Consider the following 11971-nt stretch of genomic DNA (forward strand, 5'->3'; position numbering starts at 1 on the left):
AGGGGAGATCCATGGGAGTCACGATGGAGGGGAAACTTCCAGAGGCGGGGCGCTGCTCCGAGAGGGAAAGTTCGCCAACACCCACAGACATGACAGTTTCTGAGAGCGCTACACGTAAGCTGAACTGCTGAGAGGAAATCAGCTGGTTTACAGGAACTCGTGGTTGTTGTGTAAACACACTGTCACTGCTGTAAAATCAGCTGATAAGAGGTTTAAAGTCTCCTGTCAGGTGTGTGATGGACAGTTTTAAGATACTTAAATCTCTGTGTCAAGATGACCTTAATGAATTAAAAAGGTCCATATTGTCATATTCTGTCTCCAATTGTTCAACTTGTTCAACTTAACTTGTGTCCATAAATGACTCTTGTTATTCTTCTTGGTCTAAAACCAGGCAGACTGCTGCTGTGCTCTGAATTGTTGTCCGATCTTTTTCCAAAGGTAAAGTAAATCCTCACAAAGACAACCTGTTTGTGTGAAAATAGATTTATTTCAGACTTATGTATTAATCTGGTGTCAGTGGTTGATGTAAATTATTATAATTTTAAAATGACGCCCTGTATGTTCACATCTCCCTGAATGCAGTTATGACTGTGAGGTAGACTCCTGCTTACAGAGCTGACACGAGGAGGAGATTGAATTCTGTGTCTTATCTTTTATGAAGAAGTGGAAACTTGGACCATGATTTCAAGACCCCAAAGAGCTAAACTAACAAAAACCTAGAAAATGAACAACCTCTACTGTGTTTGTGTCTCTGCCTTCACAGGTTGGTATGAATGAGCCTCACAGAGCTGCTGCTGGAAACTTAATTTGCTTACTTTCATAGAGTGAGAATGGCTGTTAAAAACAAAAACTATTGATAATATAAATAATCCACATGACGCAGTGAATTTTACTTTAAGATTTTTTTCTTTCGTTTTCTTTGTGTGAATAACGGGGATTACCCTGGTGTCTGTGCTTTCACTTTCACTGTTTTTATTTGCCTGTGATCTTGATTCAGGCTACATAAAGATCGATGAACACCTCACATAATCAGATTCCTTCACACACTCACTTGTGCTCTCCAAAGCAGGTAAGGCAAACAGTCTGATTCAGACTGAAAGTTTAACTTTTTCATGTGTGGTGATTGTTGTTGCTGCTTTCATTGGTGATCTATGTGATCCACTCTGTACATACTTTATATCATAGTTGGATTATTGATCAGCAGACTTCATGAAGGCTTCAGTTTAACAAGCTGGTGACATTCAATTGTTCACAGAGGTTTTCTGTCATTCAGCTAAACTATAAAACTCAGGTGGACAAAACAATAGAAACAGTGTAAATCTGAGTGGGTGTGTCTTTGTTCACTTTGAAGATCTTTAAAACAGAAAAGATTCACTGTGCTACAGTTACACTTGACTTTTGGTTGTTCTCCAGTTTGCAGGAGGAGGAGCTGCTTTGTGTTCCTGAGCTGATTATCGACTAAATATGGACAAAGAGAAACTCGAATTCTTCATGGCTCTGAGAGCCATGGCTTTTTTAGAGGCATTGGAAATGCAAGCAGAAATTCTGTGAGTCTCTTACGAACAAATTTATTTAGAAGATAATAAAGATTTTCATATTTTAGTCACTGTACAACAGGGCCGTGCAGAGATGTTTAAAGGGGCGGGTGCTCAAAGTTAAAAAGGGGCACATTGAACCAGGCTGAATAACAACAACACACATTCATCAAGAATCTAATATGGGAAGGGCAGGGCTGTGTTGATCTGAGACTGTAGACAGTAAAAAGTCCATAGGAGAGATGGTAGCTGATTAAACAAGTGTCATGAGATAATAACAAAATGCAAAGATTGGTGACAGCACTTGGAACCATAAGGCAACAAAAAACTGTGAGAAATAATTTAGGCTCTGCCTGTGAGTCACTCTTTGCTTCTTCCTTCCATCCCATCATTTCATATATCACTCTCCACTTGCTGTCTATGTGAGAACAAGGCACAACTTGCTATTGCAATAAACTATAATCTAATTATCCACATCTAACAACTCTTGCACTTAATCTATAATAAAATGATGACAGAAAAATGTTATAGCACTGCCTTTAGTAGCCTCACACAGCGCCTACTGTTCCCTCCTCATGTCCTTACCAGCCATGTCTGGACAATGTTATATCATGAGTAATATTTTTTTTAAAAATCCATATACATAAAACACACACATGCACGCACACACAGTGACATTTTAGACCTTCTTCAGAATACTGTATATACTATGGGCATCACGGTGCTGATCCAGAATCTTTACATTATTATTTATTACTAGAGCTACAATAATAAAGCAATGAGGAGGGGGAAGTGATAAATATGAAATAATGTATTTATGATGATTCCATTTGTTTCACTATCCACTCTGTGCAGGGCAAAGCTTATTACATTTTTAAACTGTAGAGATAAAATCATTTTACTGCTGTAAAATCCAAATTTTGTCTTATTTAAAATATAAATCTAATATAATCTGCTTCTTAATGTATGTTCTTTAAAATACAGCCTGTGTTTTTTAATATATTATAATTATTAGGGCATAATAATGCATAATTATGTGGACATGCATATTAGATCGTTTTTTAGTGAAATATAATCCCTCCAGAAAGGCAGGAAAAGCCCGGAAACTTACTTTAAAACTAAATATGTTCTAAATACTTTAAAACTAAATATGTTCCCTAAAACGGTGACAGAGCTACAGACCCATGACAGCCTTACACAGGTAGCCAGCAGCTATGACCAGCACTACTTGTGCAGTTAATAAAAGGACAGGTAATGTTTGTCACGCTGTTGCACACACAGCACGCTCGTTTGTTTCAGTTCGTCAGTTGGAACAAGACAACTTACCAACGTGTCCGTAATAAGCTAATACTCCTGTGTGTTATACACTACAGTGTACACTGTACACCTACTTACTGGTTTTGTCGCATCAGTCTGTGTCTCTGAGTTAATTTGTGTTTCTCTCGTTCCCGGCTCGTAACCAGCGCGTTCTGCCGTCAAGGGCGATCATTGGTTAAATGTGATCATGTGACTGATGCAAGCCAGATCCTTTTATTTAGCAAAACTGTGATTAATAGTTAAATATTATTGTTGAGGGGCACAGACAGGACTCCGCACGCACACACACATTAAAAAAATAATAAAAATTTTTTTTAAAAAGTTGCCTCGACAAAAGGGAACTTTGGGCACCCATCAGGAAAGGGGCGGGTGCTCAAGCCCCTCTAGCCCCCCCCCTCTGCACGTGCCTGCTGTACAATGAATAAAACTATTTAAATTAATTGTGTGTAAATCCCCTTTTTGAATGGGGCTTTTTGAACATTATGGGGTGTTGGAGATTTGAAGCTGTGACAGAAATCAAATGAACATGAATCCAGTTAAAAAACAAACAAACAAAAAAGAGAAAACAGAAAGAGAGCTGAGTGATAAACCTGAGGTCATACCTGCCTCCGTTTTATTTTTTACATGAAATCCTTCTTCACAGAGTTTGTTATAATTATGGCGTATATAATTAGAGTTAAGATGAACCTCACAGCATCTGCAGGTCTTTTATCTGTGGTTCACTGCAGAAGTTTAATGTAGTGATTAGAAGTGAAACTCAGCTAAAGTCAAACTCTATAGTGACAGGCTGGACATGCTGTCTGTCACAAGGTGGTAGAAAACTTTTATGATTAAAAATATCACAGCAGATCTACATACCTGTGCTCATATATGACCTCACTCTCTTTAGTATCACAGTGATCCAGTCGCAGCTTTCTGTACTTGCTAAAAAAAAGATATTTTTTTTGTTTGTTTTATAAAAGGAAAAGGCTGGCTGCTGCATGTTGCCCTGAAAGTCCCAGGAGCTCTGCTGAAAGGAGAAGATTAATAAACCTTGCAATAGAAAACTGCAAAGATGAAACTGTCCTGCAGTGGCTGAGAGAAAATTCAGAGTCTGGCACCTTCAGAAAACTCTCAGACATGTTTGATTTCCTGAAAAGTAAAATTGATGAGGAAGAAAAGAAGAACCACGATGACACTGTTGACATAATCTTTGTGGCACATGGAGCAATCAGAGACTCCATGATCCCAGCCAAGTGTTTGCTGCCTCTGCCCACCATCACCGACCTGGTCCTGTACTCTCCCTGGAACTGTGGCACCACTGGTGATGTAACCTATGGCATTGCAACAGGGAAAATGAGGCCACAGCACAGAGTTTTTTACCGTTCACTACCGTTGTTTTTCCACGGTGTAATTCCACTTGACAAATATCAACCCCTGAACCTGCCAGACAACTGGAACTCACTGAAGAAAGCTGGAGGACAGAAGATCCCAAACATCGTTGTGAGCCCTCTGCAGGAAGATGATGGTACATGGAAAACATTTAAGTCTCTCTCAACAAAATATGGTCCACCAGGACGAAACCGCATCGTCATCCCGTTCATCCTCCCAGGAGAGAGAGAAAGTGTCCCGTTCTCTGTCGTTACCTTGGCTCTGTCCCTGGTGCTCCTCTCTTCCAGGTTTAAAGCCACTGTTCACCTTGATACCTGTCTGAGTGATAAGTCTACAGGACGGGAATCTGACAGGAAGTATCTGCAGGAGCAGTACTACTGCACTGAAGACAACACTGTGATGACATGTTCACCAGATGCATTCAGTGTGAACTGGTGGGATCGTTTTAAGAGTCTGTTTAGTTAAATACACTCAATCGACATCTCATCGTCTTTTCTGTGTTAAATGTTTTAAAACTGTTTCAGAAACATTAAACCACAAAAACAGTTTTATTGTTTCTCTGAAAAAAGAAACCCGCAAAGGAATCATGTTAGAGCATATGTTTGAGTTTAATTACAATGACAGATGTTTCCAGTAGTTCAAAGTAGCCTTCTGTCTATCAGCCAGTTTCACTTCTTTAATGAAGCCTACATGAATCAGTCTCCAGATTTTTGTGCACTTTAAGCTGTTTGTGTTGTTGCTGCTTTTCCTCAGAGCTCAGGCTGGACTTCAGTGTACAGACTGTCTTATACTTTATCCTGACAGAAAAGAGTACACAGCACTTTATTGTCTAGTTTAGCTCCATGACATGGAGGTAAACCTGCAAACAGCTGAGCAGACAAAGACACACTGTGTGTAAACTCTGCCTCTCTGTGTAATTTAAACACCTTAATGTATCTGTTTTATTTATGATGAAACCAAACTACATTTTGGATTCTTGTATTATTTGTACTTTCTTGACTTTTTATATTAATTTAAATTAAAACATAATGACTTGAATTCATTGCTGTGATGTGACTGAATCAGAATGATAAAATCCACTGCTCTTTCAGGAGTTCGCAGGTGGAAGTCAGTTTCAACCAGCAGGCGTGATTAAAGTGAATGAACTGTGAAAATGAAGCAGAAATTAAACTTCAATCAATGAGCACTTTATCTCCAGAAGCATCGACTCATCTGCTTCTCAATGAATTTTATAGATTATAAACAAAACACAAAGGTCATCAGAAATACACAAACTAAATGTCCATCATGTCTGTACTATTTCAGATACACTCTGTCATGGTTTTTTTATATTTTTATTTCATCTTTTTTTCAAGAAAGTTGACTCTGTTCATCTGGTTGCAGCATTTTCAGTGTGAGAAACTTTCCCTCCTTGAAGTGACTTCTTCAGCCTTATAAACAGTGCAGCTGCATAGTGATTGAAACCAGCACCACACTGAGCCAGTTTCGTGAATGTCAAAAAAGGGAACAGCCATCCCTAAGATGAGAATCTCATCAGCTTACACTGCTGTGTATAACTCATGGCCTCTGATCAATAGTCACAACAGTTTGGATATTCAGGACAATCAGCTCGCAAACTGAAAGTAAACAACAACAAGTGAAAGCAAAACTAAACAATGAATGAAACAGAGCAAGAATACATTCTTCAAATAAGGAGGAAAAAAAGAATAAGAACAGTTTAATCACCAGTTTTTCTTTTTCTCAGCTTTACAAAGTCATCCAGGTTTGGCCCCATCAGACTGCAGTTTAATACTCACAAACGCCCCGCTGTTCGCTCTTCCTGCAATCTTTGTGGTAAAATGTTGCCCCCCTTTGGAGACAGTTTAAGTTAACTACTGAAGAGGACTCACCTTTAAGTTTATGCTGCATCATTACTTTACTGGGACCACAGTGTCATTCTGCATCTGCTTGCAGCTACCTCATCTTTAATGAACCCACCTCAAGGGTCATGTTCAAATAGTCAAATAGTTTTGTTCAGGAACGTTTATAACTGAGAGAAGTGACCTGGAAGTGTCTGTATGGTGACAGGTATGAATGCTCTACACACAACCAATGAACTTGTCTTTTAATGTAACATGAGAAGCCAATGAGTAGCCAATTAAAATTATGTTTGCAAAGTGCTTAGTACATTTGGAAACAACATATGGTTGGATCGATACAAGCATTGATGCCATACCGACATACTAACTTGACGGGATCGATACTTTAGTTTGTGTCTCTTCTCAGCCATGTCTGCACACACCGCTCCTCCTCCTCCTGATCTGATCTGTTGTTGTGTCCTGTTGGTCAGTCACGCGACACAGAGGCACTTATCAATTCGTTAAATAATAAAAGTTGTCCTCTCTGTTTAGTCCAGTGAACAGCTTTTTGTTTTTCTTTTACAGCAATGGCGATTCATGAGATGTGTCTGCATACTCTGATGAACGAGGTGATAAACACTCCTCCAAAAGCATACTTCTCTTCCAAGGACCTACCGCAGCTCACAAATGGCTCACTTGATTATGGTCGGGATCTGAATGAGACGTCCAGTGGAGGTGGAATTTTTTTTAAAATAATAGCAGACAGCCCAAGTAACTGCTGTCAGCATTTTCTCAGTTATGTTGGATAAATGGATAAGTATTACTGCTACATTTGTGTTTGTTGCTGCCGTAGATGTTTATATGCCATATATATTCAGAGGTAAGTTAATTGCAGCATCAAATGATATTTTATAAGTATGTTGTTTCATAGTATCTCTGTCCTGTTACACCCATTAAAAACTGTCCTATTTACAGCTCTGAGATCTTTTCCATCAGACCAAAGAGAGTTATGACATGTCATGATTTTCTCATTTAATAAAGGAATATTTACATCAATTTACCTTCATTTCTATCATGAACCCACAGAATGATCACATCTTCTGATTTGATTTTGCATTTGATTGTATTTTTTTTTTTATTGTAGCAGACTTGTAACTTTAGACTGTGCAAAATGCTGCAGATTTGGCTTCTCTTCATTGCCTGTAAAATTTAGGTTTTGCTTTTAAATCCTGACTCCACTGACTATTTTAAAAAAGAATCTGAAGAAATATTTATACAGATAAGTGTTCAATATTTTTTGTTTTATTCTATTGATTTACATTGATATTTTTTTTTCTAATTTATTGTGAAAAATTTTGTGATTTTTTAAAATCTGTTTATCTAGAGTATTTGGTGTATTCTGAGAGGAGGAGAGCTATCTTGAGATATATGAACTAAAATCTGTTAATAATTAATAATTGTGATAAATAATCAAATAATACTTAATAACTTTGATGTATGCAGTTCTGTTGGGTTTACGACTGTTATCCCCACTTTTTCCATGTATTTATTAGTCAAACAAACTTGCAGTAAAACAGCCAAAATCCTGTTCAGCTGTCTGAATAGGACAGCTGCAAAGATCAGCTGAAAATTGTCGAGTCCTGCAACCTGGACGAACAGAACAGTGATTTGTAGAATGCTTCTGATTTCTGAACATTTTTCTATCAGCAGGTTCTTAACTTTGATTTCTGCTTTTTTAAAACAGCCTAAATCCCATAGGTCTGTCTGTGTTTTTAGTAAAGGTTTCTGAGGAGGTAAAACCAATTAAAATAGCTAATATTTAATTTAATGTAATAATTAGTGCAAGTTGGAACTCAGCAGTAGTGAAATGAGGCAGATGAAGTGAAAATGAAGAGTGTTCACTTGTGGAAAAAAGGCCAACGAGTTCATGTACATGCTTTTTGTCCACTAGGTGGCTCCTTCTGCTCATTTTCTCTGTGTGACAGTTTTCTACACCCATGATGAAGAGTTTTCTTTCAGCCTCTCTGCTCACTTTAATGCTTGCTCCAATACTAAGATCAGCATGAACTTGCTGCTAACAGAAACTAAAATCAGTGCAAAACTACCAAGAAAAACAACAGGTTAGGAAACTTTTCAAACTCCACCCACTTTGACTGAATGAGCAGCTGCTGAACAGAACCTGATAAAACTGTTAATGACATTGAACTTCCAGAAACTTCCAGCAAATAAACCAAGGCAGAACCATTAGATTGGTAGAGTGCAGGACGATCTTCCTGTGAGACGCAGCTCAGGGCAAACAGTGTAGTGTATAAAATTTCATTATTTAATTTTGTCCATGTGCAATAATGTTTATGTAGCAGATTTCAAACGGTTGACTGCGTTGTGACGACAGACTCAGACTGGCTGGAAACTGGATTTATTTCTAAAAGACAAAGTGCAGCAGCAAAATCAGTGTCACACAGCAACAGCAGGCCTCTCCTCATCCCTGTTTAGCACAAGTAAGGAACACATAAACGGATGGTGTAACAGATAAAACGCAGTTCCAAATACTATTTTCCTCGTTCAAAGCAATCAAAAACACTTTGGGAGCTTTTAGCCATAAGAACTAATACTTAGCAAAGACAAATACACCAAATTTAAACATATAATTTAGTACAGGGAGAGGAGCTACAGAAAGTGTGCCTCACCAGTGTGGAGTCCATGCCGCTCTGGCTGGGAAACCCCACACATGCAACATGTTTACAAGTGGCGTCACACTGATTAATGCCCCACTTCAACAGTGACACGTGGAACCTTAGTTTTACAAAAATTAAATTTACACAATAAAAAATAAATAAACTATAAACAATACAATTTTGAGAATGTTCACACTCCGTATATTATATCTCAGCTACATGTAATCATATTCTCCCATTTTGAATTTTCATTAAAAGATAGTACTCTAGATACTGTTACTTTAACTGTGGAACACCCATCTCTTTTGGGAGCTGTTGATGGCTGCTTCAAAGCATTTTTTGTTTTGGATGTAAGTTACCCAAAGTCATGTGCCCAGGTTTGGGAACACTGTCATCTATAAAAACCTGAGACATGAATCAAATATAATAAAATGTAAAATAGCTCAATTAGCTATGATGGAAGAGTAAAATGTTGCTCATAAAGGTTCATGAAATGATCCGAGACAGAGTTTCCCTGTTGCCATTTTTCTTAAGTGTTGAGTTGAGTTCTTAAAAAAAATCCCCAATCACCCCTGGTTTAATGATTGAAGTTTTTACATGTAATTTGTTCTAAAACAGAGCCAGGTAGTTCTAACCCAAGACTGATTTGTAGTAATATATTATACTTTTGCATTATAATTTTTTTTTTTGCTTCTATTATACTTTCATTGTTTAACATATTTCATACAAATTACACTGTTTATATAATTTATGTATAATATGGCAATAAAAGTAGTTATATTTGTCTTTATCATTACCTTTACTTGTCTTTAACCCATTTTTTTATATGCTGAATTTAGGGAAAACAAATCTTTAGTTTTAACTCAAATGGTAATATAACCCTTGTGAGTTTCAACACAATTTTTTGTAATCTTAACTTTAAACACTAATCAATTAACCCAATTTTTGGGTAATTAGCCTAACCCAGTGTGCTGGATCAAACCAATAACCCAACCCTGTTGAGTTGAAACCAGCCAGGCTTGGCTGGGTCCAAATTGGGTTATTTTTAACCCAGCAGTTTTTAGTGTGTACTATACTGTAAATCTATCATTTTAACTTCCCAAAGCTGGAAAATTTAAAACCGTGTTCAAAAAACAGTTGAAACATAAGTATTCATTTTACTGCTTTAAAAGCTTTAAAATGATGATTATAAAACAATCAAAAGTCATAATGAAACTCAGTAATTATCATGTTTGGTTCATCAGGTTAATGCAGTTCAACTTGTGATGACATTGTTAAGTCCTTGTCTGGTCTTATTGATGATTGGCTGGCATCATCAGCTCATCTGTCTTCCAGACCAAAATATTCACTCTCTCTTCCACTCCAGCTGGCATTAACCTATTAGTGATTTTTATGCTTAATTTATGTTTAATGTATTAATGCTTAATTTATAATTAAATCTAATTTATATTTAATAATATTTTATTTAAGCAAACCTCTATTGTGGACTCCCTCCTTGCCACCTACTTTTAGCCATCCTTAGCCACATTGGTAAGAGTAACGTTTGCGCTTGATGGCTAAGAAAGTTTGTGCTTTGCTAAATGCTTATCTAAGTTGAAATGTGGCTTCAGTGCAGCATAAAGTAGTTATAGTATTTTATGGTATAGTATTTGGCTACGTGACCAATATCCTGGATAAGACTACATTTTGTCACCAGCTGCCTCAAGTTGATCAAATGAAAACACTTGAAAACAAACACACTGTTATGCCCCAAAGGCCACGGATCAGATCACCGCCCAACACACATTACACCCCACATTACACCCAACTCCTATGATGTCTCATGCGGGTGGTGGCCCCACAGGCCCATGTCTCCTCTTCAGGTTGCGCCCAGTCACCAGATGCTTCCTTGAGCTCCGTTCCCAGATTTGATTCCAGGGTGAGGTCCTGGGAAGCCTATCCCGGGTAGGCTAGACTAGTCCCTTGATTTGGTTCCTCTGGGGTTGACCAAGATGAAACCCAGGGCAAACCCAGTATACACTTGAGAGATTAAGTGTCTCGGCTGGCCTGCGAGCACCTCAGCTGCAGATAAGCTGGAGGAGGTGGGTGGGGAGAGGGAGGTGTGGGCTTCTCTGCTTTGGCTGCTGCTACCGTGACCCAGACCTGGATAAGTAGAAGAAAATTAAATGATTGATGGATAAACTCTGCTATTACTGTATAAATAATGTTTATTTTTGTTTGTTTGTATATTTCATTTCTCTTATTTTGTGTATTCACGTCTCTTGTTCATAAGAGCTGAATCACAGACATCGTCACCTTCTGGTGACCTATAATTACAATATTATAGTTGATTTTAATAATAGTCACAGTTCTTTTATAACCACACAGCTTTCACAAACTGTGTGTAAAGTAAAGTTTATACTGTACCATTTTCAGTGTTTTTAGACCATCTGATGGACTCATAGACACAACGGTCACCTGCAGGTCAAAGAAAATTAGTCTTCTCATTTCTGTGAGCCTAATTTAAGCTTAAGTATTCATGCAAGTAGCATTTATATTAAATGTTGATATTGCTACAGTGTTAAAACTGCAGCAGATGTTAAAGTACAGTCTAGCAAATTGCTTCAGAATATATACTATATTAAAACAGAGAGAGTGCTAACCATGAAGAAGAGAGGAGTATACTTGCTGTTGATCTTCTTCCTGACTGACCCTCTGGTCATCAGTAGAACCTTGAAATAATTGAAATAAGACATTTGCATTTGCATGGAACAGTTTCCTCCTCATGTCTGTATGCTGCATCTGTGTACTTAAATATTTAAAGAGTAAAATATCTTATATTAGAGGAACAAAAATGCTCACCTCTGGATTTTCTGCAGCAACAGAACAAGAGCAGGAAGAATATAAATATGACTCCAGGAATTATTCCAATGATCATCAAAACAAGAAATGAAGAGCTTTCAGGACTGGGCACAGCTGTTGTAAATTAGAAACATGAACTGTTAACTTCAATCAACTCAAGTGGATTTGATGTTTGAATAACAATGAAAGTTGACTTCTAAAGAAAAATAGATCAACTAAACAGGCAGATTCCAACCAAGACAGCTCTGCAACATCAAGAGCACTACTCTCACTATATGTTTAGGTTTGCCAGGCCTATCTAGCATAGGGTGACCAACCGTCCTCTTTTCCCCGCACATGTCCTCTTTTCACATTCTGTCCTGGGGGGATTTTCGAGATGATAAAAATATCCTAC

General features: G+C 37.7%; 1 protein-coding gene and 1 long non-coding RNA gene across 2 annotated transcripts; one reads left to right on the forward strand and one right to left on the reverse strand.

Moving 5' to 3' along the window:
* The first annotated feature begins 970 nt into the window (after positions 1–970).
* Positions 971–7451, forward strand: LOC146522786 (uncharacterized). The gene is made up of 3 exons (XM_085153353.1): positions 971–1069; positions 1414–1547; positions 3815–7451. Exons 2-3 carry the CDS (start codon positions 1465–1467, stop codon positions 4686–4688), a joined length of 957 nt encoding a protein of 318 aa, XP_085009479.1. The 5' UTR covers positions 971–1069; positions 1414–1464; the 3' UTR covers positions 4689–7451.
* A 1536-nt stretch (positions 7452–8987) lies between these two features.
* Positions 8988–11913, reverse strand: LOC146522787 (uncharacterized). The gene is made up of 4 exons (XR_014872990.1): positions 11578–11913; positions 11379–11447; positions 11143–11193; positions 8988–10878 (listed from the first exon to the last, which is right to left on the reverse strand). It is a non-coding gene; the product is annotated as an uncharacterized LOC146522787 (long non-coding RNA).
* Positions 11914–11971: the final 58 nt, after the last annotated feature.

The sequence above is a fragment of the Neolamprologus multifasciatus genome, chromosome 3 (genome assembly GCF_963576455.1).
Source record: "Neolamprologus multifasciatus chromosome 3, fNeoMul1.2, whole genome shotgun sequence".
In the NCBI taxonomy this organism is placed as follows: Eukaryota; Metazoa; Chordata; class Actinopteri; order Cichliformes; family Cichlidae; genus Neolamprologus; species Neolamprologus multifasciatus.